At 40.4% G+C, this 25,855-nt stretch overlaps 4 protein-coding genes across 5 annotated transcripts; 3 read left to right on the forward strand and 1 right to left on the reverse strand.

The window, feature by feature from the left end:
- Positions 1–1,596: 1,596 nt before the first annotated feature.
- Positions 1,597–6,660, reverse strand: LOC124862421 (NF-kappa-B inhibitor-interacting Ras-like protein 2). Of its 2 annotated transcripts, none has more exons than XM_047356318.1 (4): positions 6,642–6,660; positions 3,910–4,032; positions 3,209–3,450; positions 1,597–2,832 (listed from the first exon to the last, which is right to left on the reverse strand). In XM_047356318.1, exons 2-4 carry the CDS (start codon positions 4,001–4,003, stop codon positions 2,590–2,592), a joined length of 579 nt encoding a protein of 192 aa, XP_047212274.1. In that variant the 5' UTR covers positions 4,004–4,032; positions 6,642–6,660; the 3' UTR covers positions 1,597–2,589. The 2 variants fall into 2 exon arrangements, with proteins under 2 accessions (XP_047212274.1, XP_047212275.1); XM_047356319.1 differs by lacking the exon at positions 6,642–6,660 and adding an exon at positions 6,587–6,615.
- A 5-nt stretch (positions 6,661–6,665) lies between these two features.
- On the forward strand, positions 6,666–15,627 carry LOC124862420 (dnaJ homolog subfamily C member 7-like). The gene is made up of 14 exons (XM_047356317.1): positions 6,666–6,814; positions 9,319–9,407; positions 9,519–9,643; positions 9,896–10,009; positions 10,298–10,372; positions 12,035–12,153; positions 12,288–12,441; positions 12,612–12,776; positions 13,260–13,351; positions 13,503–13,576; positions 13,777–13,923; positions 14,017–14,169; positions 14,262–14,324; positions 14,420–15,627. Exons 1-14 carry the CDS (start codon positions 6,741–6,743, stop codon positions 14,455–14,457), a joined length of 1,482 nt encoding a protein of 493 aa, XP_047212273.1. The 5' UTR covers positions 6,666–6,740; the 3' UTR covers positions 14,458–15,627.
- A 156-nt stretch (positions 15,628–15,783) lies between these two features.
- On the forward strand, positions 15,784–19,329 carry LOC124862419 (outer dynein arm-docking complex subunit 4-like). Its single transcript, XM_047356316.1, has 11 exons — positions 15,784–15,973; positions 16,049–16,180; positions 16,289–16,442; positions 16,534–16,595; positions 17,377–17,527; positions 17,722–17,931; positions 18,021–18,228; positions 18,314–18,400; positions 18,480–18,676; positions 18,840–18,940; positions 19,026–19,329. Exons 1-11 carry the CDS (start codon positions 15,848–15,850, stop codon positions 19,059–19,061), a joined length of 1,464 nt encoding a protein of 487 aa, XP_047212272.1. The 5' UTR covers positions 15,784–15,847; the 3' UTR covers positions 19,062–19,329.
- Positions 19,330–20,716: 1,387 nt separating this feature from the next.
- LOC124862418 (2',3'-cyclic-nucleotide 3'-phosphodiesterase-like) lies at positions 20,717–25,063 on the forward strand. The gene is made up of 4 exons (XM_047356315.1): positions 20,717–20,861; positions 22,043–23,506; positions 23,589–23,716; positions 23,801–25,063. The coding sequence occupies exons 2-4, from the start codon at positions 22,081–22,083 to the stop codon at positions 24,248–24,250; spliced, it is 2,004 nt and encodes a 667-aa protein (XP_047212271.1). The 5' UTR covers positions 20,717–20,861; positions 22,043–22,080; the 3' UTR covers positions 24,251–25,063.
- The last annotated feature ends 792 nt before the right edge of the window (positions 25,064–25,855 follow it).

A 25,855-nucleotide genomic window follows, 5' to 3' on the forward strand; every position in this document is an offset into this window, starting at 1 on the left:
ATACTGTGACAGAAAGCCAACAATACATATTACCTGGAATATACTATCCATAGGTAGATACATGGTAGTGGCAGCATCATGCTGTGGTCAGGATTTATACAGCAATGACAGGGAAGCCAGTCAGAGCTGGTTGCAAGATAGATGGATGGATGTGGTTGTAATGTAACATGATGTAAAAAAAAAAAAAAAAAAGGTATGAAGTGGGCCGTGTAAAATGGTGGTGAAGGGACGACATTTTATTTACACTATTTACATTAAATCCAATCTTGTCTCTTCAGTAATTAACCATACATAGTGTTACTTCATCATTGTGTGGTGCATTAGACAATGCAGCCCCCTTCAAAAAGAAGGTAATTATTCACAGGAGGCTGGCTCCTTGGTTTAATTCAGAGCTGCGTACTTTTAAAGCACAATGTTAGAAAATTGGAGAGAAAATGGCGCTCTACACACCTAGAGGATTCCTACTTAATCTGGAAAAATAGCCTACTGTTGTATTCAATTCAATTCAATTCAGTTTTATTTACATAGCGCCAATTCACAACACATGTTGTCTCAAGGCACTTCACAACAGTCAGGTTCATACATTCCAATTAATACTAACAATTGAACAGTGCAGTCGGAGATAGCTTTTTATTCAAATTGGATAAAACTTTTTCTATCTAAGGAAACCCAGCAGATTGCATCCAGTCAGTGACTTGCAGCATTCACTCCTCCCGGATGAGCATGTAGAGACAGTGGAGAGGAAAAACTCCCTTTTAACAGGAAGAAACCTCCAGCAGAACCAGACTCAGTGTGAGCGGCCATCTGTCACGACCGACTGGGGGTTTGAGAGAACAGAGCAGAGACACAAAGAGAACTGAATCTGACTGCACTGTTCAATGGTTAGGATTAATTGGAATGTATGTACCTGACGTTTGTGAAGTGCCTTGAGACAACATGTGTTGTGAATTGGCGCTATATAAATAAAACTGAATTGAATTACATATATTTTGGCCTGACTCTGAGAAGAAAGTATAATTTACCTATAAAAAATCTTACATCAAATAAAAGGAGAAAAAATGTTTTATCATTTCTAAGCAGTGATTGTAGAGTTGTCTGATATTAAGAGCATTTAGAAAAAAAAGACTCTTGCTTAGCGTATTTCTGTAGAAAGAGGGAACTGGGCTGTAGTTCAAGAGCATTTGACTGAAGTTTAAGAGGTTCCCCATTCAAATATGGGTAAAATGCTAATTTTATTAGCAGGAACCTATGAACATAATCAAATTTTACTTAAAGGTTGTTGGAGCAAATGCCTAGTAGAAAAGTTTTTCTAAAATGTTGCAACACGTTTATTATGAAAATTCCACTTTTCCTAACTCAAAGGTCCTTACACCTTTTCCATATACTTTTCAAACTATGAATAAATTGTAGATATTGCTACAGTATGTTTAATCACCAAAAACAAAAACCACAAGCTTTAAGGATTGTGCATAGCTGGAAAAAACAGATGGATGGATGTCAGTAAACATGGTTTGTGTGATTTCCTCTGTGAAAGTTGTTTTGGATGTAGCTTCTGCTAAATGAGACAATCTAAGCAAAACCAGGCCAACACCCCAGTCAGGCACAGAGAGAACTTTAATTTGTTTACAAAACATGCAAACAAATACAAACTGTCAACATTTGAAAAGTATGACCATACAAAAGCTTAAATACGCTGAAAGAGAAATAGTGTCAACGAACATGGCACTATTTTCAACATATCTCCATCATTTCGATAAAGCAATGATCAAAAGCATCTTAAATTTGATATAACGACGCAGCGTTAATAAATGATTCATGCCTCAGGAACAATACAACATCCACAACAGTGACTTACAAGGGTCAAAGTGCTGATATTTCACTGCATTGGGCTCCATCTGTTTTTACACGGAGTCACCAGAAAAAGCAACACCTGAGCCAGCAATGCCTACCCTCTACATGTACACAAGGCTCGGTGTGGTAAGGAATGTCAATAGACAACGATAAACGAATATTATGTAACAAAGATCCACACAGACGAACTGCTATAGATTGTGCAGAATGTGTGAATGCAATCCCTTCAGTCATCATTCCTTTTAGAAAATGTGAAATCAAACATCTGTGTCAAGCAATTATTAGGTAACGTGAACATGGCTGCCATTTGGGATTCAGTTTGCGAACTTGTTTAGTGTGTAGAAAATCAAAGCCAGTGCAGTGATGTGCAACTTGTTTTTCCAAGGATAAAAATTAGATAAAAATGCTGATTGTAAGCAGTTTGACATGTAGGTACAAAGCACACAGTCTGTGGTCCAAACATAAGTCTACTCAGTAACACTGAAATATTATTAACATGAAAACCAACTTTTCAACTGATCTATTTCCGTGGTGGTGTAAGATAAATATTTACAATGTCATGATTAAAGAAGCATTTCAGCAGAACAGCACCAGCTGGATAGAAATATCTGTACAATCATTATGCCTTTTCTCTTATGATAAACTCTCCACATTTTTAAAACTGAACTTTTAATGAAACAACATTCCCTTTAGCATTCCCTCATGAACTCCTCGTTCAATCAAGCCGAGCCCAGCATCTTAGCTGTCCATTGAACCACCACCCTTGTTCTTATTGCGACTGAGAGGGAAGGTGGACTTGCTCTGTGGCTGGGTCATCTTGCTGGCCAGGTGGACGAAGGGTTCGATGAGCACGCGTCGGTCCACCACCGACACCTCCCACAGACGCACCTTCTCATTCTTCGCCCAGTTCTGAGCATAGTTAACTTCAATTCTCCTCTCGTCCTGCTTGTCCAGCTTGTTGCCCAGCACGATGATGGTGACCTGTGGGTCAGGATAAATGAATTACCTGCACATCAGTGCAATCTGCAGCAGTCACAGCCAACTGTGTGCTTCACTGTGTGATGCCTAATGTGAATTGAATAAGAATGGAGGTAAAAGCTTTCAGAAGTAATAATTTATAAATGCCATCTCAGAAAAATGAATGTCTGTGGATAAGACTCTATTTTTATAAACTAGAGACCTGTGTTAGAATGTAACCTAGCCACAACATTAAGGTGACAAGAAAACCAACAACTTGAATATCTTTGTTATGGCCCACACACGATACTGAGACTGTCTCGTTAAACTGCTAGAACGGAGCAACTGGACACAATTTGATAAAAGCATCCCTAAACAAATCACTTTGTTCCATTGTCACCTCTTTCTTGTCTCTGTGACGATCAATATCTTTCTTGAGTGCCTCCATTCGCTTAAAGGACTCTTTGCTGTCGATGCTGTAGACAAGCACAAAGCCATCGGCGAAAGTGTAGTAATGACGAGGAAACTCCATCCCATCCCGGAGTCCACGGGTATCGTAGAAGCGCACCTGCTCCCGTGTGCCACGGTCAGTCTCGATGGAGCCAATGTAAATATCCTCAAGGGTTTCCATAGGCTCTGAACCTAAAATGGGAGACACATAACTCCATATTCTTGCCTTTTATTGGTTAAAATGAAAAATGAATATGTACAGTAAATTTCCAAAATGTGACAGAGATGGATCATGGAAATTCCTATCATTTTTACCAGTTATACCCATGAATAAACATCGAAATTACATGAATAAACATCTGGTTTATGGTGCAAAGCCTTAGAAGGTGGGGTTAAGTTTACAAAACCTGACAGAATCCACATCCATATAACCAATCTGTTGCAACAACAGTGTTGTTGCATAGTTGATGCTGTGCATCAGAAGAGGTTGAGCATACTTTACATTCTGGTTATCTTCTAACATTTTTGTGCTCTGTTGCACTGAGATGGCAGCATTAGTATCCACTTTCTTTCTGACCTCATACAGAGACTATTCTTTGCCCACATGCTGACCTCTTACCAGAAGAACATATAGAAAAGCTGACAACATACCTGCAACATGATTTGCATACAGTAATTGTTCCAACACAGCTGTTTTACCAACTCCAGCCTGGCCACACACAACTACTTTGCAGCTTTTACCCATGATGACTTCTCAGTTTTCAGTCACAAAATCTGTTGATGAAACAAGACAAATACAATGACCTCTGGCTGAGTCAGTTAATTCAGAGAATCTCTAAAGTTTTATCTTCTGAGCCACAAATTAACATTAGAAAAGACTCATGACCCTTACTAAATCCAATACATAAAGGTGCAATAACATCATAAACAGTCATTATAGTCATTTTATCTCTTCTAGCAATTATAACATAAACATGATTTATCATTTTTAATATTTCTTACATCTTTTCGAAAGAGGATCTAAACCCACATTTGTGGATTCACAACACCAACTTTGGAAAGTTAATTTACTTACGTTAATACTTAACTTAAGCCAGCTAAAAGACAGGGGCAAACCATTGATTTTTTTTTTAATATAAAATAAGAAGTACTACCAGTCGGCCTTGGAAGTGATTCTGGCAAATTGTCCGTCGCCACAGGAGGGGGAAGCAGTGTTTCGCCAACACTGTTTACAGTGGGGGTGGGGAGCTGCTGACCTCGACTGGGGACATTATTGCGTGGTGGAAGGAGTACTTCGAGGATCTCAATCCTGTCGTCACACCTTCCCTGGTGGAGGCAGAGACTGGGGACTCGGAGTTTGACTCTTTCATCACCCAGGCAGAAATTACCGAGGTGGTTAAAAAGCTCCACAGTGGCAAGGCTTCGGGGGTGGATGAGATACGTATTCAGATACAGAGTCGGGGGCCCTTTATTAGGGCCCATCCGGTCTCTGTAAAAGCAGAACAGGAGTTTGGTCCGCATTGCCAGCACAAAGTTGGACATGTTCCCAGTGTATTTTGGACTCCGGCAGGGCTGCCCTTTGTCACCGGTCCTGTTCAGAACTTTTATGGACAGGATTTCTAGGCGCAGCCAAGGGCAAGAGGGGGTCTGGTTTCGAGACCAGTGGATTTCGTCTCTTCTTTTTGCAGATGACGTGGTCCTGCTGGCCCCCTCTAGCCAAGACCTGCAGCATGCACTGGGGTGGTTCGCAGCCGAGTGTGAAGCAGCTGGGATGAGGATCAGCTCCTCCAAGTCCGAGTCCATGGTTCTCGACCAGAAAAGGGTGGCTTGCCCTCTTCAGGTTGGAGGGGAGTTCCTGCCTGAAGTGGAGTTCAAGCATCTTTGGGTCTTGTTCACAACTAAGGGGAGAATGAAGCGGGAGATTCAAAAGACAGATCGGTGCGGCTGCCGCAGTAATAGGGACACTGTGCTGGTCCATGGTGAAGAGAGAGCTGAGCCAAAAAGCGAAGCTCTCGATTTACCGGTCGTTCTACGTTCCTACCCTCACCTATGGCCATGAACTTTGGGTCATGACCAAAAGAACGAGATCCCGGATACAAGCGGCTGAAATGAGCTTCCTCCGTAGGGTGGCCGGGCACTCCCTTAGAGATAGGGTGAGGAGCTCGGCCATCCGGGAGGGGCTCGGAGTAGAGCAGCTGCTCCTCCACATCAAGAAGGAGTCAGCTGAGGTGGCTCGGGCTTCTGTATCGGATGCCTGCTGGACGCCATCCTCGGGAGGTGTTCCAAGCATGGCCCACCGAAAGGAGGACCAGAGGATGGCCCAGGACACGCTGGAGGCACTATGTCTCTCAGCTGGTCTGGGAACGCCTTGGGCTCCCCCCAGCTGGAGGAGGTGTCTGGGCAGAGGAACGTCTGGGTGTCTCTGCTGAGTCTGCTGCCCCTGCGAATCTGTCCTGGATGAAGCGGAAGACGCTACAAATATGAGAATTTATTTCAACAATACACACTTTTATTGACTGATTGATTGCCTAATTATGGGTCAGTGTCAGGCGACTGTCCGTGAAGCCCATGTACATCTCTGTGGAATTGCCAGAATGCTAATAAAAGCAGGGTTTCTAAAGAAAGAATATACCTTTTTTATGTGTCTTTTATTACTAACATTATTCAAAGTTTTTTTTGTCTGGAGAAGGCTAGTTCAATAAGAAAAATGCAGATATTTCTCTTCTAAAAAATTCTAAAGCAATTAAGACAGAAAAGTTGAATTTCTACTAGCTAGCAGAATCAGTAACCAAGGCATTATAACTTTCCTAAAGAATACTTTAAAGATGTTTTTTTCCCTCTTTATTTGGTCATTTAACAATATAGTAATTTTATTGTGTGGCTGATAGAAATAAGAAAATTAGCTTCAATAAGATGGAAAGAGATGTTTGCTCAAGGCTTGGTTCAAGGCTTTTGACCTAAGCATAAAAGCTATATTGATCGTTTTTTTTGTTTGTTTTTTTTTTCTAGTTTGCCCTATTAATACAAATAAAAACAAATACGTTATCTCATGTAAAAACATTGGTCTGATTGTCATAGTTCTTACGGGGTCATTGGTTTTGTAAAGTAATTTTTGAGGAGTAACGTATTAAATTAGTAACAAATAGAAAAGTAACATCAATCCCGCATTGATTAAAGTAATTAGAGTTAAAAGCGAAATAATTTCTTGCTATGGTTACACTCAATAATAGCCTAGCATTAGCTTAAATCCAGAATAGATACATTACAACAACATAAAGTACGAATCTGATGTAAGTATAAACTGAAAATATATCAAAAACGTATATACCATTATCAATACGTGCCTATCGATATCTATTGTTACCCTAATGATTCGAACTTACTGACAGTCCGCTCTTCTAAGCCAACGGATCACTTCCTGTTTACAGTGTACGTAACGACGACCGCAGTCTGAGGCCCCGCCCACTCCCATTGACGGCAAAATGGCGACGGAGAATTGTGATGCTGTGAACATGGACCCTGACATCGAACTGCTCAGTGACGAGGAGATAGAAAGGTAGGAGAAATACGTGATTTGTTGTCAGTGGCAGAAATAGAAACACATCAACGTCTTTTACCGTTACGTACCGTCAAATTCTCCTGTCATTAGGGTTTTCGTTGGGTGTTTTGACAGCTAACTAGCGCGCTGCAGCTCACTGTTAAGCTACATTATGGTAGCTTGGTTGGTCTCCCTCCTCGCCAACCTCTCCTGGCTGGTTTGTAGGATCTGTGGAGCGGTCTTTACTCGTGTCGAGCAAAAGTTGATCTTGCTGAGAGGTTTGCTTTCCCATCATTGCCACGTGTTTTCCTAGAATGGTTCAGTGGCACCATTCATTTTTTGTGTGGCCGTGATGTAAAGCATGAAAGGCTTCTAAATAAAGTAATGGCAGTTGTACGGAGCATGGTGTCATATGTTCCTGGCTCTCCTCTCCCCTGCCCGCTTCACAAAATAGCAACCTCTTATCCAGGAATAGACATTTCTCCTCTGCTATTCGGGCTTTTTTTATGCGTAGCTAACTTAGGCCAGAACTTCTCAATTATTAGATATGCCTCGTTTACACAATTATTATTCTGACAATAAACAGAAACCCATACTGTCTGATTAAAAAAACAGGTCAAATTTAAGTATGAGTCTTTGTCATTGTAATTGCATAAGTAAATAACTGCTCATCACAACAGAGATGCAGATTTAACTGAATACATTTGCTTAAGAACTTCTTCACGCATTAGAATCCTAGATTGAAGCAATAGACATGGTCTTACGTAAATCATTGAGATTATTAAACTGTTCTGTAAAATCTGAATTTAAATTGACAGTAGAACTCACAGCAGTTTTCAGTATATTTTTTGTGATGGTCCGACACAAAGCAGTTTCATAGTTAAGTGAAAATCTTTAATGTGCATTTGTATTTAGTCAAGTCTTTGTAGGACCAACATTTGGAGTGAAATTCTTCTAGAGACTTGAGCTGTTGCCCTTTCTTTGCAAAATAGCTTTCAGATTGGATGGAGAACATCTGTGAACATCTGTTTTCAAGTTTTGCCACAGATTCTGAATTAGACCCATTCCGTCATAGCTGTAGCTGAAACTCTGCTTTCATTTAAACAGTGGGTCTCACCCTAATACAGCTGATTGAAACTGCTGTATTACCTTCTCAGGCCTGGTATTGAACCATTCATTTGATTCGGACATGTTTGACCACAGAAACATCTAAAACATGCAGGACACCAGCCCTTGAGGACTGACATTGGACACCACTTATCTAAACCACTGTACTGTAGCTCCAGCTACATGTTTAGTGTTGTCATTCTACTGTAAGGTGAACCTTCACTCCAGCCTCAAGTCTTTCTCAACCTGTGATTGATTTCTCCCAACAGTTCTAACCAGCTTCGCTGTCCAAAGAGCATCCTCTCAGCATGATGCTCCAAGCAGTGTGTTTCACTGTGTTGATGGTGTGCTCAGGTTAATGTGTAGAGTTAGTTTTACTCCCTGTGCAGTAGGGCTGAAACAATTAATCAGATTAGTTGTGATTAATCAATTATTGAAATAATCGCCAACTAATTTAGTAGTCGAATAATTGTTAACAGGAGAATACAGACTCTAAAACATGCCATTTGCTCAAAAGTGGGCCTCCTATTCAGTTCCCTGATTACTGCTCTCCTTGTCTAGCCTGTTAGTTTAGCTGGGTGACTAAGCCTTGTTCATTGTGGATGGTTTGTTCAGTAATGTCACTTTTCCAGGGGTTCTACTTTGGCCGGCTCCACTGAGCCCCTTTTGCGACCATTTCCACCGCTGGCTTTTCCAGCACTGGCTCTTGTGGTACCTGGTCTGCATCAGGTCCAGTTGGAGATGGGTAGGGCTGAAATGTGACATGAATAGACTGCTGTTCACTCATTGGCCATTTGTGTGGTCAGCCGTATGAGTCTGACTGCATTATTCAGTAGAAGCTCTATGGGGCGAGGATAAATGAGAAGATATTCGCCGAGGTAGTGGAGAGAATCACAAGCCTCGGATTTTACCGCACATTGTGGCAGTCCAAGGAAAATCTAAAAAAAGCTCAAGGGCCACTCCAAAAATTGGCATCCACCAGGTCGAACCGAAAGCCATCGTCCAGCAAGTACTAACCTGAGGGTAGTATTATGATTAGAGATTGGTTCAGCTCTATTCAGAAATGTTGTTTGTCCAAAAACAGGAAGTCATCTGACCAAAATTCAAGATGCCCAAATATAGTCAACAATTATTATCAGTTTCCTGGTGCCACAGATATACTCTATGTATTTGTGTCCAAATCGTGGTTCAGGTAGCATATAAGGTTTTTTTCCCAAATGCATTGGCCACCTTGAGAAAAATATTATGGATATATTATTATATATTACCGGAGAATATTTACAAAGACGTTTTGTTTAAGTTCGGATGTAAACAAATATTAAGACAGTCCTGTTCCCCTGCTTCTGTCTCAGATTTTTCAGCTAAATATTCTGATTTCTCTTTTGTGCTGCTTTGCTACACAATTCTACCTACAGGGATGCAGAGGCCTTCAAGGAGCAAGGCAATGCTTTTTACATCAAGAAGGACTACACAGAGGCATTCAATTATTACACCAAGGCTATTGGTAAGTTTATCAAAACTATTTTTAGACTGTTTCATTCAGTCATCAGTGCCATGGTTTTGTTTTTAAATGGGAAACATATTGATTGATGAAAGATTCCTTTTTATTTTTCAGATATGTGTCCAAAAAACGCAAGCTACTACGGAAACCGGGCGGCCACGTTAATGATGCTGTGCCGATACAGGGAGGCTCTGGAGGACTCCCAGCAAGCAGTGCGGCTAGACAACAGCTTTATGAAAGTAAGCTGGGGAACAATGAGAACTGGAAGTGATCTGGTTTTTCTGTTGTTAAATAATTTAAGTTGCGTAAAAGCTGGAAAAAATATTCACATCTGGTGTTAAACTTGAACTCTGCACATTCCCTTTAGTATTCTTATTGCAATATATTTAACCATTCAGTGCATAGGTTTCCATAGATCCTTTTTTACCCACACGTGAGATGTATGATTTCAGGAGACTTTATTTCTTTAACTTTGCCTCTTTTGTTCACAGGGACATCTGCGAGAGGGTAAGTGCCACCTCTCGCTTGGCAATGCTATGGCTGCCAGCCGCTGTTTCCAGAGAGTTCTGGAACTGGAGCCAGATAACAGCCAAGCCCAGCAGGAGGTGAGCATGACCTCAGTTTTAGAGTTTCGTCTGACGACTTAAATCCACAAGTAAAATATGTTTTGACTAGGCCACACGTGTAAGATATGTATGATGCATCCAAAGAAGCTGGTGGGGCTGTTTTCTTAGTGAACAATTATTAAGTGAAAGTCAGATATTACGTAGTCCTGCTCATGTCAGACTGGTTTTACAAGCACTGCTGATGGTACAGAAATTGACTGGTTTTTGTGTTGTCGCTAATATGAGTGTTCCACAATGTTACTGAATACTGAAAAGTATCTTTTGCAGCTAAAGAATGCAGAGTCCATCCTTGAATATGAGAGAATGGCAGAGATTGGATTTGAAAAGAGAGACTTCAGAATGGTAAGCTTCTTACGAGATTATGTTTAGTCCTTTCTTTAGTTGTTTGGGTAGAGTACATCTCAAGAAATTAGAATGTAATTGAAAAGTTTGGTTATTTGGTAATTTAAGTCAAAAAGGTAACCTGATCTATAGATTCATTACACACACACTGATATATTTCAAGCATTATTTTCTATTAATTCTGTTTATTGTGACTTTCAGCTAATGAAAATACCGCAAATTATATTACATAAGGTCAATAAAAAAAGATTTTCAATATAAAAAAGAGTAAGTTCGTGTCCCGTGCACTAAATGTACTCGGTACTTGACGGGCTCGTTTTGCATGAATTACTCCATTAGTGCAGCATTGCCTGGAGGTGATCAGACTAACTGTACTGAGGTGTTCAGAAAGCCCAGGTTCCTGTAATTATGGCCTTCAGCTCTGCTACATCGCTGGCTCGGTTGTCTCTTCTCTTCCTCTTGACAATCCCCCATAGTTTCTCTACTGAGCTTCGGTCAGGCCAGTTTGCTGGCCAGTCAAGCACAGTGATACCATGATCATTAAAGCAGGTATTGGTACTTTTCACATTGTGGGAAGGTGTCAACAGAGGGAAGCATGAGCTGCTCCAAAGTTTCCAGGAAGAGTGCTCCGCTGACGTTTGACCTGAGAAAATACCGTAGACCAACATCAGCCAATTACATGACTCCGCAAATCATAACTAGCTGTTCACACTGGACCTCAGACAGCGTGGAATCACTGAACAGTGTCGGTCCTTTTTCTCCTTAACCTAGGTAACCTACTTCAGACATTATCTCTAAATCGGGAGTGGCTTATCACAAGGAAATCAACTGTTGTGGTCCATCTCTTGTATATGTGTGGTAGCTCTTGACGGACTGACTCCAGCTGCAGTCCAGATCTTGTGAAGGTTCCGTGGACTCTTGAATGGGATTTGTATCAAAATCATCTCAATGCCGTGTTATCCCTGGTGCCTCTGGACCTTTTTGTGTCACACTCTTTCCTTTCGCCCAACTTTCCAGTAATATGCTTTAATACAGCACCCTATGAACATTTTGCTTTCTTACCAGAGTCATTCTGTGGTTTGTGGATGCCAATGACTGTCAAGGCAGCAGTCCTCCCCATGATTGTGAAGGTCATAACGTGGTCATAATGTATAATTTCTGTATTAAAAATGGTGTATGGTTTATAGACAGTGGCACAGATGAAGAGACAGGAGGCAGCGCTGGAGATAGCAGAGATGGACAATGTTGAGGTTCTTTTTGGGAGAGATGAGGATGGATAGGATCAGGAATGAGTGAAAGAGGACATGAAGGTAGTGGGTGTGAGAGAAGAAGATGGGATGACTCACTGTGGCAACTCCTGAAAGGGAAAAAAACGAAGCAGTCTGTATTAAAAATGTAATGTAATGGTATTATGTAATATTGTGATTCTCAGAATTTTAAGTTTTCGTTTTAAGTAAACGTGATTATAAAGATCAAATGAAATAAAGACTGAATAAGTCACTCTGCGTATTGAATGTAGTTAATAAGTTTTACTTTATTAATTGAAATGCCAAAATCAAATAAAAAATAACCTCTTCAATAATGCTTCAATTTGTTGAGATGCACATGTACAAGAGCATTCAGGAAAAACCAGACAATGAAAATGCCGTGGTTTCGTTTTAGGTTGTCTTCTGCATGGACCGGGCCTTGGAGTGTGCATCGGCTTGTCACAAGTTTAAGATATTGAAGGCAGAGTGTTTAGCCCTGCTGGGACGATACCCAGAGGCGCAGTCTGTCGCCAGGTAGGAAGTTAGAAAAAGATTCGTGTTTTACTTCACCGTCTTAGGATTTTTGTTGTAACGTGATGGAAATCTAGAATTTCTTTCTTGTACCTTTTTAGGGATGATTAAACAATATTCCTTCTGTTTCTTCTCAGTGACATACTCCGAATGGACTCCACCAACGCAGATGCTCTGTACGTGCGAGGTCTCTGTCTCTATTATGAGGATTGCATTGATAAGGCTGTTCAATTTTTTGTCCAGGCCTTGCGTATGGCTCCTGACCATGACAAGGCTCGACTCGCATGTAGAGTGAGTAACTAAGCAGAAGATTTGTATTAATCAGCAAATGGCTTTGTTGTGAGCACTTTTAATTAAATCAAGACATTAACTGTTTTCATTTAAAAAGCTGTCAAAGTTAAATGTATCTCTATTGTGTCTTTGGGTGGCTTTTATGGCTGCTATGTGGTTTGTCTTCTCAGAATGCCAAAGCATTAAAAGCCAAGAAGGAAGAAGGGAACACAGCGTTCAAGGAGGGAAACTTTGAGGCAGCTTATGATTTGTACTCGGAGGCCCTGACAATAGACCCAAACAACATCAAGACTAATGCCAAGCTGTACTGTAATAGAGCCACAGTTGGATCTAAGGTCAGCAACTTCTGGATAATTGTCAGAAAATACACTGCCTTTAAAAAATATTTATACTTCCTAAACTGTTTCACTCTATGTCACTTTACAGCCACAGACTTCAAACCCTTTCGCTGCCTTTAATGTATTAGAACAATACAAAGTTCTTAAAGGTGAAGTGTAATCTGAAGTTGAGCTGTTTTGCAAAGAAGGCATGAGCAAAGGTTTCAGTCCCCCTTCCCATAGGACAACATCCCTAACTGGGGTTAGGCCAGTTTTCAGATTTGTATTTGTAAAAAGTTCTGGAAACTATAACTGTAATATGATACAGTATGAAAAGTTTAAGTAGTATGAATGTTTCTGTAAGTCTATGTATCCTAATGCACACCCAGGTTCAGTTCAGTTTCTGTTTAGTATTCATGCCATGTTGAGCAATCAGTTTTCACATAAACTAAATTCAGTCAGGGCTTGTTAGTTTCTTCATTATTTTTTTTTCTTTTACAGCTGCAGAAACTAGAACAGGCCATTGAAGATTGCACAAAGGCCATAAAACTGGATGAGACCTACATAAAGGCCTATTTAAGGAGAGCACAATGGTATGTCCAGGCCTTAACTCAGGGGCACATGTTATATTGCATTTAATTTGTCTGACCTCATTAGAAACTGATTAAACTCATGTTAATAAGTCTGACGGTTGATTGTTTAAAGTATAGAAAAAAAGTAAGACTTTTGCACACCTTGTTTCAGCTACATGGACACAGAGCTGTACGAAGAGGCAGTGAGGGACTATGAGAAGGTCTACCAGACAGAAAAGACAAAAGGTAAGAATCTAAATACACTAGAGTTCCCACACAACATCTAAAAAGCATGGACATTTATCATATGGTTAGAAAAAAAAAATATTTTTTGCCAAAAGACACAAAGCCTTAAAATGCTCACTTTCTGCCAATCCATCAAGCCAGAAAAATAAGCCTTTTATGCATATTACTAACATGTTTTTATATTTTTCTTCACTGTTTAGAACACAAACATCTCCTCAAAACAGCTCAACTGGAGTTAAAGAAAAGCAAGCGGAAAGATTACTATAAGATACTCGGCGTGGATAAGAACGCCACCGAGGAGGAGATCAAAAAAGCGTACCGTAAACGTGCACTTTTACATCACCCAGGTTCTTAAAGCTTTGCCATAAAACCTTTGTGATGCAGCGTACACCTGTATAACATCATCTCAAGTCCCTGTGTCCATTCCCTTGTTCTTTCAGACCGTCACAGCGGCGCTAGTACCGAGGTGCAGAAGGAAGAGGAGAAAAAGTTTAAGGAAGTGGGCGAGGCTTTCAGCGTGCTTTCGGACCCAAAGAAAAAGGCCCGCTATGACAGCGGACAGGACCTCGAGGATGACGGCATGAATATGGGAGGTCAGTACCGGAGCCGAGGTTGGAGTGGGAGGTTACATTGATGCTGCTCTTAACGTATGTTCTGTTGATTGTTTTTGTCTTTTCACTGCCAGACTTTGATGCCAATAACATTTTTAAGGCGTTCTTTGGAGGACCAGGGGGTTTTAGCTTTGAAGGTAATTGAAGAAAATATGTTCTACTGTCATGATTGTTTTTGTTAGGACAGTAAAATAAATTTTAATGTGCAAATTTGGTTCTGGTTGCTTTTCAGCATCTGGACCAGGAAACTTCTTCTTCCAGTTTGGTTAGTTGGAGGCAACGTCTGCATAAACAGCATCTAAATCAGGACTTTTGTACAATATCAACCCCTCTACGCACCATCTGTATTTAACGACTGGCTAAACGTCAGTCTCGTCTATGCCATTGACTGAATGAATGCAACCTAATGACCACATGCGGTTAATTATTTACAGCAAGGACACCAAGATGACTCAGATTGATTATTGCTACTGGTTTTTGATTTTATTTTCCTTTTAAAATAAAACTTAAAATCAGTAACAACTACCAACAACAGTCCAAATATTGTGTGGAGTTTTGTTGGAGAAATTGTGCAGCAAATGTATCAGAGCATACAGAAAGTGTCATCCTGGGGAAATTGTTGAGATGCAACACCTAATCCAGCAAGCTGTTATTTCACTCACTTTTCTGCTGATGGAGTGTTCTCTACATGTACGGTAACTTGATCAATGGTTTCTTAGGAAAATCACTGAGCAAGTCCCACCTTCCACAGGTTTCGAAGAACCTGACAGCGGGCTGCTACAAATTCCCACTAAAGCCTGCCTGCTTGTCATAGGATATACTTTTTTTAAGCAGAAAACAGCTGCAGCTCTTGACCAATACAGATGCCATGGCCAAAGCACACGAGAGAGATGGCAGTGGAGACAGTAGTGCTGGCTTTGTTGCTGGCCAAGTCACCTCTCCTTTTTGTCATCACATGTTTTACGTTTGGTGTTGCCAGTCAAAGCTTGCTGCAATGTACATTTTACTGGAATGTAAAGTGTTAATTTGTGATGTTGAAGTTTTTTATTTTCATTTCTATATTTATTGTACCTTTGACACTTCTGTTTCAAAAAAGAAAATGTATGAGCCTTTCTGCAGGAAGTTAATTGATTTGCTAGGTTTGCTTGAAGTCTGCTAAAATGGGTCTACGTTACTAGAGTTTCAGGCAAGCCAACTAGTTTTATTTAACATAAGAGGTAATCGCAACGAGGAGTCATATCATTAAACTGCAGATTTTTTAGTATGTGTTGGCTAAGATAGTCAGACTCTGGAATATTTGAAACCTGGCAAATTTTAGTTTCTTCCTGATTAAAACTAGAAGTCTGTTCTCATCTTTGCCCTCTCTAAACCATCATTTCTTTATCTTTAAACAGTACCAGCTGTGTCAATAAAGATGGCCTTCTCTGGGTTTCCCCGAAATTGTTTTCATCTCTTTGTTTCTTCAGAATAGTTATTAATTATGAGGTCAGTGAATATTGAAATCAGAAAACAGTTTTATAAATAAATGAAAAACAGGCCACTAGAGGGCGCCCTCTCCCCGAACCACAAACTCTTGTTTCTGTGGTTGCTAGGATACATTTTTTTTTTTTTCAACTTACCGTTTGTTAACGCCTTTAATTTCAGGGTTGACGTGTCTAAAATGGCAAAAAAGACAGAAAACACCAAAGATGACATTTTGAAAAATAGAGTTTTAACCTTAAGGGCCGAAGGGGAGTGGAATTTCCGTAAAGGGAATTACAAACATGCGCTCAGCAGCTTTAGTGCGGTAAGTAATTTATTGAAGGTTTGACTAATGAACCATTTGTTTAAAAGAAATAACCTAATTTTAGTATTTGTTTAGGCGCTTGATTTAACCCATAAAGAGAAGAAATGCCTTGTTGGTCGAGCCAAGTGTTTCATGCGGATTGGCCAGTTTATAAATGCTCTAACAGACGCTGAAGTTTTAATAAAAGAGGACGCGTCATTCCCTGAGGTAAATTTTCCCCGTCATAAGCAAAGATGGTTAACGTTTTATTTTTTTTAATGAAACTTAAAGACCCTTCTGTCATAGAGTGACTGTTTTTTCTCTTAATATTTTTAGGCATTGTACCTAAAAGCGGAGGCTTTATATTACATGGGTGAATTTGAATTTGCACTGGTTTTTTACCACCGAGGGCAAAAGATTCGCCCACATATTGAAGGATTCAAGCTTGGGATCCAGAAGGCAGAGGAGGCGATAACAAACTCTGTCGGCAGTAAATGACGTTTACAGTAAATGTGACTGTTCATTGTCAGTATTCTCACTCAATGCCTAAACTTCTTTGATTTTTCTTTACCATGCTACAGATTCTTCCTCACTCAAACTGGAAATTAGGGGAGACCTGTCATTCCTCAAAGAGGAGGAGGAGGTAAGTGTTTTTGTTGGGAATGTCTGGGAAAATCTGTGCTTCTGAAAACTGAGAGATCCAGCGTCAAAATGACCATATCTTTTAAGTGTTACAGTGTTTAGTGAGATCAGCCTCAACATTAAAACCACCTATTTATTATTATGTCTGCAATCAGTTTATTATACCAGGATATGCACAAGACCTCTGACCCGCAGCGTGGGTAGATTTAATATGTTCTGATCCCTTGTCATTTCCTGTGAAGAGTCTCTGCATTGTGCACTATGACATGAAAAGTTCAGTCCCGTCTTGTTTAGTGTTGGCTTCAGAGCAAAGAAGTTGCACAGAGGCGCCAACTAGATTTTTCAAACGTTAAATGAAAAGGTTTCCACAGACCTTCTCCCATTGCTAGGAGACCTAATCTGCAGCTACTCAGCAATGTGTACCGAATGCTTTAATGCACCGGATTCTTTAAAGATATTAATGTTTCGTTAGTTTGTGCTACAGTCGCTTCCCTTTGAGATCAGAATATGTGAAAAAGCCTTAACTCCCCATATGCACGGCCGTGGCCCTGTCATTGGTTGATTAGTAACTCATTAGTTACTAAAATTATTACACTTCCCTCTTATCGCTGCTACATGACTCTCAAAAACATTTTTACTGGTTGTCAAATTTATTAGACACCCTTCCCTAGGCTAATAGAAGTCAGTTCTCTTATATAGTGATGATGTTACGACTTTTGTGTTAACTGTGTTTAATATGGTTTAACTGCCTTTCTGTTTGTTTTTATAAATAACATGTAAAGGGAGAGCAGCCAATTGCTGTTATTCAGAACCTGACAAAAAAAGAAAAGCATCATACTCCAGAGACCCTGAAGAATGAGAAGACCACCAAACAACTGCTGGGAGAGTTTTACCCACACAAGAAATTCCTAGAGAAACTTCTGAAAGACCAAGGTGCAAAGCTGTCCATGTATCATCATTTACTTTTGTCCATTTCTCTATTATTTGATGTTGAAGTCAGTACTTTGTTGGCCAACGTTTAAAGCAGTCATCCACAAAATTTTTAACATATTTTATTCAAACTGAGTATAATTTATTTTTCACGTTTAAAAGACCGACTCTTAAAGCTGTTATACAACCCTGCTCAGATTTGGTTAAAGGTGTGACGAAGAGTGGAGAACGAGTGGAGGACATAATTCAGAGCAGCATCACGTCTCTTAATAACTGCGCCGACTTCTGGAGTCAAGAGATGCCTGTTTCCCTCAAAGATAGAAAGCAGCAGCCCAAGCAGCAGAAATATAGCTCTCCCTCTGACAGGGTTCATTTTCTCCTGAGGAGCCTTGATGAGATAGATGGCGGTAGGATAGGCTTCTGGATGAATTTGTAGCTCACCACTATCATTTCTGTGCGTGGGTAAAATCATTTTACTGTTTATCTGCCATTGCAGAACTGACGTCAGGGAATGCAAAAGGCAGTCTGAAGAAGGGAGAAGAATTAATGAGGATAATTCAAGGATGGTCGAAAAAAGACTGCCCAGTTAAAGAGGAGATAATGTGCTTCCTGCATGGATGCATTGGAAATGCTTTGTTTGACTTGGGAGATGTAGATAAAGCGCTGCAACATCATCACAAAGACCTGAAGTTGGCTAAACAGTGGTGAGAATCTAAAGAAACTGAACAATTAGACTCAGCATAACCTTTAACATGAGACCATATGTTTAGTAATCTTTCTTATCAACAGCAAATTTCCAAAAGCAACAGCAAGGGCTCTGGCCAACATAGGTTGCACCTATGCTGAAACTGGACAATTTGCAAAAGCCATAGAGTTGTAAGTAAAGAACACATTATACACTGTGCTTCTAAAATAGATTGATATTCAAGTACTTCTGTTTTTGGTCATAATTCAGCTGGGAAGAGAAGATTCCTTTTGTCCATGAAGGTTTGGAGAAGACCTGGTTGCTTCATGAGATCGGCTGTTGTTACCTGGAGCTCGGTCATCCTGAAAAAGCCAGAGACTTCGGTCTCCGTTCTGTTGCTGTGGCTGAAGAACTATCTGATAACAAGTGGCAGTTAAGGGCCAGTGTTTTGCTTGGACAGTCAGAATGTAATTATTCATGTTTTGTTTTTCACATTAAATGTGTTATAGTAGTTTGCAACTTGCAGACCTGACCTTTAAACTAATTAAAGCTCTAATGGTGTCAGTCAAAGTCTAGCCTGATGTTGAAAAGTAAATGCACTTTGTTTTGTTTTTTTTCCTTTTGTTTTAGTGAATTTGGGAAACTTTGAATCATCTGTATCTCACTTTGAGAAGGCTTTGAGTCTGGCTAAAGTTCAAAATGACAGCACAGCACTGAGTGCCATCCAAGAGGTGTCCTTTGTCATCTTATACTTTCTTTTCTTTTTATTTTAAGGCATTTTTTGATCTCTGACCGTATCACCATATTTCCTTTTAGGCACTCGATGAAGCAAAACAACATCTACCACACTGAGGATGTCTGCACCAAAAAGCAACAGGGGAACATACATTAATGAGGATCTTGTTGTGATTATTGAACTGTGTTGGTCATACTGGGAGCGAAGGTCTCACAATCCTACTGTCAGTATTTCATCTTCATGAAGTTTGTCTTTCACTGATAATATCAGATTGAACACTGATCAACATTACAGATAAAAAAGATGCCAAAAGGGTCTAGTGTTGACCCCTGTCGCCATCATCCTTTAAAAAAACAATAAAATATTTTTCTTTCCATTGTCCAATAGTGATGTGATGTATGTTGTTTTTGCTTCCTATACAGACTATTGTTGCCTAGAAAGTTCCTATTATTGTTTCGATGTTAATTAGAAACCTTCATTTCCCTATTTGGTCACATTGTGTTATATTACTAGACTAAGAAATCTAAAAACTGCCTTGTGTTTAAGCAGAATAGCTGTATGCTTTGTGTCAGTGACACAGAATTTTAGGGATAGGAGCGGCAGGATGTAAATGGCTGTACTTTACTGCAGCTTTAGCTTTGCATATGAGATAACAGCCTTTATTTTACTGAGTAGAAATGTATAAAATGTCTGTCCAGTGTAACTTTAAAAATCACTCTGAAGGAGTAATATAGTGATGTATTTCAAAATGGAAAGTATTACATACAGAACTTTCGACTCACTGAAAAGTATTTTCATGTATTGTACAGTATATGTGCTCAATATACGGTTGGGGATTATTTTGCATGAATTACTGCATTAATGTAATAAAAGTTATATCTGGCTCTCCATAGAGCTGGCTAACAAAGGGAAGCATGAAGTGCCTGGCACATGACTGCCCTTACCCTTGATTTTATAGAACACAGTCGACCAACACCAGAAAATTACATGGTTCCCAAATCACCACCGAATGTGGAGCTTACACGCAGGACCCACGGCAACTTGAGCCTTTTCACCCTTTCTCCAGGCTCTTGACCTCGATTTACAAATGAAATGCAAAATTTACTTTAATCTGAAGACAAATTTAAACCACTGAGTAACGGCGCAGTCCTTTTTCTCCTTAGTCCAAGTAAGAGTTTTCTGGCAGGTTATAGCTGTAGAGCATATCCTGGATACGTCTGTGTGTGGTAGCTCTTGAATTACTGACTACAGCCACAGTCCACACCTTCTGAATCTCCCTCATATTCTTGAATGGGTGTTGCTTTTCTGCCACATTGTTTTTCTTCCTCTCAACTTTCCAATAATATGCTGGGATATAGCCCTCTGTGAAGTCATTTGTGACTTAACCTCTTTGTGGGGGGGTATTAGTGACTTTCAGCTGGACAACTACCAAATCAGCAGTCTTCCCCGTGTATTATGCGAACTGTACATCTTTTTTATGTAATTACTTATTTTCTGAGAAACTGAATTTGATTTTTCTGAACTTTAAGCCATAATCAACAATAGTAATCGATTAAAAAGTATTACTGAAATAAAACAGACTCTTAAATAAATTGTAATTTAAATTGCAGACTTTTTCTGTCATATAGAAACACACGTTTAAAGATGTAGGTAACGTGTGTAAATGAAAGAAATAAAACCACGGTGAGAAATGATCATGGTCCACGTTCTTCCGGACTACAGGGGCGTGTCCGTGGCCACGCCCCTTTGCGCGTTCCCGGGAGTTTCCGTTTCTTTCTCTTTTTTCTTTTTTTTTTTTTTCGCCCCTTGAAGAGACGAGCGGGTTCGTGTCAGGGTCCAGCGCCGTCGTGTCATTGTGTTCAGAGGGGGGGAAACGCGTGGTCAGCAGCACCGTCGGCTTCACTGCAGCGTTTCTGGTAAGCTGACACTTTACCAGAACTATCCGCGCTCTGCGTTGAAAAATGTTCACTTTTCTTCCTTTGATTACTGTAGAAACTACAGTAAGCAATGATTAATACTGATTAAACCTGTTAAAACATGGTTGTGTGGCTCCTGACGTTGCACCCACATTAATTGAGGCAGGAAATGTTTTTGTCTGGCGTGCTAATGTGAGGATGAACGCCACTCCCCGCCTGCCTTACCTAAACGTGTTCTGAAAGATTTTTACTGCGCAACCTTTCAGGTATGAAGGTTTAAATAAACATTTAACCGTACTTTGATACCGTCTTCGACACAGCCTGATAGTACAAATACGATCAAGATGTTCTGTGTTGGTTTTGGTTTAAACACAAGGGTAACTTCAGCCATTTCTGCTGCTCAGCCTGAAACATAGTTATGTGTCTATCTTTGCAGGCCAGATTTTCCAATTGGTTTCAGTTGGTGTGTCTTGGTAGGGGGAAAACGGGGATTAACGTTGGGCAATTGCTTTGTTGCTACATTCAGTTCAGTTTAACTCTTCCTCTTTTTCTTATTGACCGTGTGCAGTTTACCGTAGCGTTGGCGTCGAAAATATAAACTTCGCCTAAACAGTACATGGTTTTTCTTTTTTTTCCCTTTTTATTTAAATCAATGTCCGTTTTCTTAATTAGCCTTTGTCTGCTTTGCTGGCAATGTTTCGGGCAGCCTATATTTATATGCAAACTCGGAATACAGTATGGCTTGTTTCTCTGAAACCTTTGACTAAGGATTTACCGTCCTGCAGTATACATATAAATATAAATTTGAATAACTTAATTGGTACTTTCACTTCTTTAAATCCCCAAGGTTGCAAAACTTCCCTTGAACCAAAAAGGGCTACACTTGTGCAAGACTTGGCTTCAAGGTTGTATTAATTGTTAGAACAGTTATGTAGGATATTATCTTTATCTCCAGAAAGATCCGAACTATAAAAGCTATTTATTTTTTTATCACTCTGCATTTAAACCCCTGATATTGAGTAACTTCCTGTTTGAACTCTGTGCATACAGAACTAACTTTGTAAACAGGTCATAGTTATTTTTTGTCATCCAGAGTGTTTCCCTAAATATTCTTGTGTAAATTCAGTTTTATTTTCAAATAATCTGTAAACAAATGTGTTTATTTCATTCATGTCTTTAAGGAATCGGGTGGTGTGCAAAGCTGGACTTTAAACCAATCATGGATACAGACAAAAGTGAGGTTCTAGATATGCCAGAAACCCAAAATCAAGAGAAGACTGTAATGGAACAAGAGGGAAAACTAGAGGCAACAGTGGAACCAACAGACCCTGAGAATCCACCAGCTGCTGTGGAAGAAGCTGACCAGCTGGCGGCGAACAGTCATGCTGCACAAGTGGCGAGAGCTCAAGAAACAGAAGAGCCAGTTGTGGTAGGAAATGTGACACAGGAAAAAAAAGAAGCTGTGGTGGAAGACGGCATGGAAAAACTAGAAGAGGAGTTGGTGCCCTGTGCGGCAGCACCAGCAGAATCAGCCGAGTCATCAGAAAAAGTATCTGACCCAGCTGCAGCTTTAGAGGCAAAACCAGAAAGCGCTGAACAGCAGCCTGTGCCAGAGAATAAACCAGAGCCCGAACAGGCCCATGTGGCAGAGAGTGACCCTGAACCAGAGCCAGAGAAACCAGCAGAAACCGTACCACAGGAGGAAACTGTACCCAAACCAGCTGTGGAGAAGCCAGTGGAAACACAGCCCCCCAGCCAACAGGACACAGAACCAGAACAAGAGAAGACTGAGAAAGAAATGCCTACGACAGTGGAGACAAAGATAGAAAAAGAAGCAGTTGCAGAAACAGTGGTTGTAACGGAAGCTTCACCTGAGGAATCGGTGGAATCGGCAGCAATAGAAAAGAAGCCATCAGACGAAAGTGGGCAACCTGTCCAGGATCCGAAGGAAGTGAACTCTGACAAATCCGAGGAAGCAGCAGTAGAAACTGAAGCTGTTAAATCTGTACAGGAGCAACCTGAGCCTCAAAAGGAGGAAGATCCGGTTCCTGCACCTGGTTCACTTTCTTTTACCCTTCTGGAGCATGAGGAAACCAAAGATGCCCTGCGAATTTCTCGCACGCTTATCGTCCTCAGGGGCCTTCCTGGAAGCGGTAAAAGCTTCCTGGCACGTTCCATTGCCGAAACCTACAAAGACCAGTGTTCTGTTTTCTGTGCCGATGGCCATGGTATAAAGCCTGAAAATCCTTCTGCTGAAGGCTACAAAGCTCTGGATGATGCCGTCGTGGCTTGCTGCAGCGAAGGGACAGCCTCCTCTGTGCTGATAGTCGTGGATGACACCAACCACACCCACGATCGGCTCGCCCGCCTGGGAGAGATTGCGGAGGAACACAATCTTGTCCCTATCTTCTTGGAGCCACAAACCGAATGGAGCCGTGACCCGAGTCAGCTGAAAAAGAAGACTGGTCGTGGCCTGGAGGAGACCCATCTGGAAAAAATGAAGAGTTTACTTGAGGAAACATCCCTTCCTCTTTACTTTGGCTGGTTTCTTCTCTCTTCAGTACAGGTCAAGGTTGGGTGCACAGCAATGGACTTCCTGAAGACACTGGACACATTGGAAGCCTTTAAAAAACACATAGCGGACTGTGAGTGTCATTAAAATTGTCTTTAAGATTATTATTTGTGGTGTTACTGATTAAAAATTAGACTGGTTTGCTCTTAATTCAGTTACAGGACAAGCTGAGAAGGAGGTGGACCTGGAGCAGTACTTTGAGACCAAAGAAACCCTTCACTGCACCACAAAGTTCTGCAATTATGGAAAAGCAGATGGCGCGAAGGAGTATGCAAAGAATCCTGTAAGAAACTACTTTTACCGCTAATAACTGAGAGAAATATTTTCATGTTTTAATCTTGTGCCATTTTCCCCGTGAATGCTCTAGGTGGTTACAAAATCCTACGGTTCTGTGTTCAGCCTGTCGCTGACCGCTCTATTCGTCACCCCTCGCACCGTTGGTGCCAGAGTATCTCTCACTGAGGAGCAGCTCCAGCTATGGCCAGCAGATACAGAAAAGGAGTCAGAGGTGGGCATCCCCAGACCTGCCTCCCTGCCTGTCGGAAGCCGCGCCCACATTACACTGGGCTGTGCGGCGGGCGTTGAGCCTGTTCAGACGGGCCTAGATCTGCTCGAAATCCTAACCCTACCAGAGGGTGAGGCAGTCGAGGAGATGGAGCTCGGCTCGCTGCGATATTACGGTGAAGGGAGGTGGATGCTCAGTCTCAGAGAGCCTATCTGCGCTGCGGCTTGCTTCTCCAGCTTCTATGGATGCAAGGAAGTGGAGCCACCTCAAAAAGAAACGGCGAAGAAAAAGAAGAAATGTGCCATACTGTAGATGCAAAATGGGTGTGTGCCAGGGGGTGTGGTTGGTGAATTAAAACGTAGGCTTACTTTGTGAAAGGTTGGTGTGTTTGTGTAGCATTTAGGGTTTCAGTTGTAGCCACCCTAAATTCCCCAACTGTGCCTTTTTTTCAATGTTGATTTGCACCACAACCCAAAATGCCTTAGATACTTAGGCCTGTAATTGGTTCAGTATTTTTCTCATTACACAGTTGGCTGCAGTTTAGCATAGCCTCCTTCCACAGCTCCACAGTGTATTAAAAACTTAGGCTTTCTCCTCGATAGACCAGTGTTCAGACACACTAGGTACTCTAATTGCATGCATCACAGGTTTGTATCAAGAAATGTCTCCATTACTAATGTGCTAAACATAGCTCTGTTTCTGAAACGGTGTCTCCTTTGCTGTAGTTTCATAATCCTATAACGTGTTTGTGCAGCCTAGGAAGTAATGGGGATTAGCTTTGGACCAAAGTTACTTGTGAAGTGTTAGATCCAAGGTCGGTTGTAGAGATTCTTCCTTGTAAAATCTCTGCGCTGTGCTTAGTTCAGAGGAAGAATGCTGATGAACTTGGCATTTGTTTCAGCGGTTTGCACTTGTTACTTATGAAATGCTGTGAATCTAAGCCAACATTTTGCAATCTTTTCTACTGCGCAATCTTTAAAGAAAACAACATGTACTGCTTTTTGATTTGTATGCTGTAGCTGTAGTTTTCCTGAAGGGCAAGTCCTACTTTGTGTAGCTCTTATGAATCACTATTTTTGCACTTGTTTTGTACACTCAATAAAAAGAACATGCTTTGCTCCAATAGTCTGAGGGCTGTTTATAGATGTTGATGTTGCTACTTTGATTCTTTTTAAACCTATTTCTGCTTATATATATTGTCTGAATCTGACACTGGCTGCTGGGTAAACAAGTAGCAATGAGGACCATTTAAAATGAGCAATTATTTCCCCGGGTTATCTTCTGACACTTTTAATATGAATATTCTGCATATCATAAAATGTCAAAAAAAAACTAGCTTTGGTATTACTTTAATTTTACTGAAAGGTACAGCAAGGTCACAAACTTTTGAATTATTTCTAAAAATGTTTTAGAAAATATGACATCAGCAATATCTCACAATTAGTGTATAAAAAAAAAAGATTAATTGGTAAAATCACAAACAATTCAATGCAATATGTAAATATTAATGCAATTTTTTAATTTAAAAAATGCTGTAAAATATACAGTTCCATCTAAATGAAAAGTCTCATTTCAGAAAAGTTTTTTTTAAACAGTTTTTTTTTTTTTTTTTGCTTAATTGCATGCAGAGTAATGTTTCAAGTGTTTATTTCAGGTACTTTGATGCTTCTGCTCACAGCTAATGAATCTCAAATTTTCTTAAAATTAGGCTATGTAAGACCATTACCATGACCATTGTTATAACCTACACAACCAAGAAGATTGTCAAGTTTTCAGCCTTCAATAAGGAGAAGCATATTCATGTAAAGTGGGAGGAAAAAGTGTCAGAAAAAGGTACATAAGCATGAAATCCAAGCTTCTTGAGGTACAGTGTAATGCTTCCACAGTCAGTGAAGATATGGGTGGATCACTGTGTTT

This window comes from Girardinichthys multiradiatus, chromosome X (assembly GCF_021462225.1).
Source record: "Girardinichthys multiradiatus isolate DD_20200921_A chromosome X, DD_fGirMul_XY1, whole genome shotgun sequence".
Classification (NCBI taxonomy): domain Eukaryota; kingdom Metazoa; phylum Chordata; class Actinopteri; order Cyprinodontiformes; family Goodeidae; genus Girardinichthys; species Girardinichthys multiradiatus.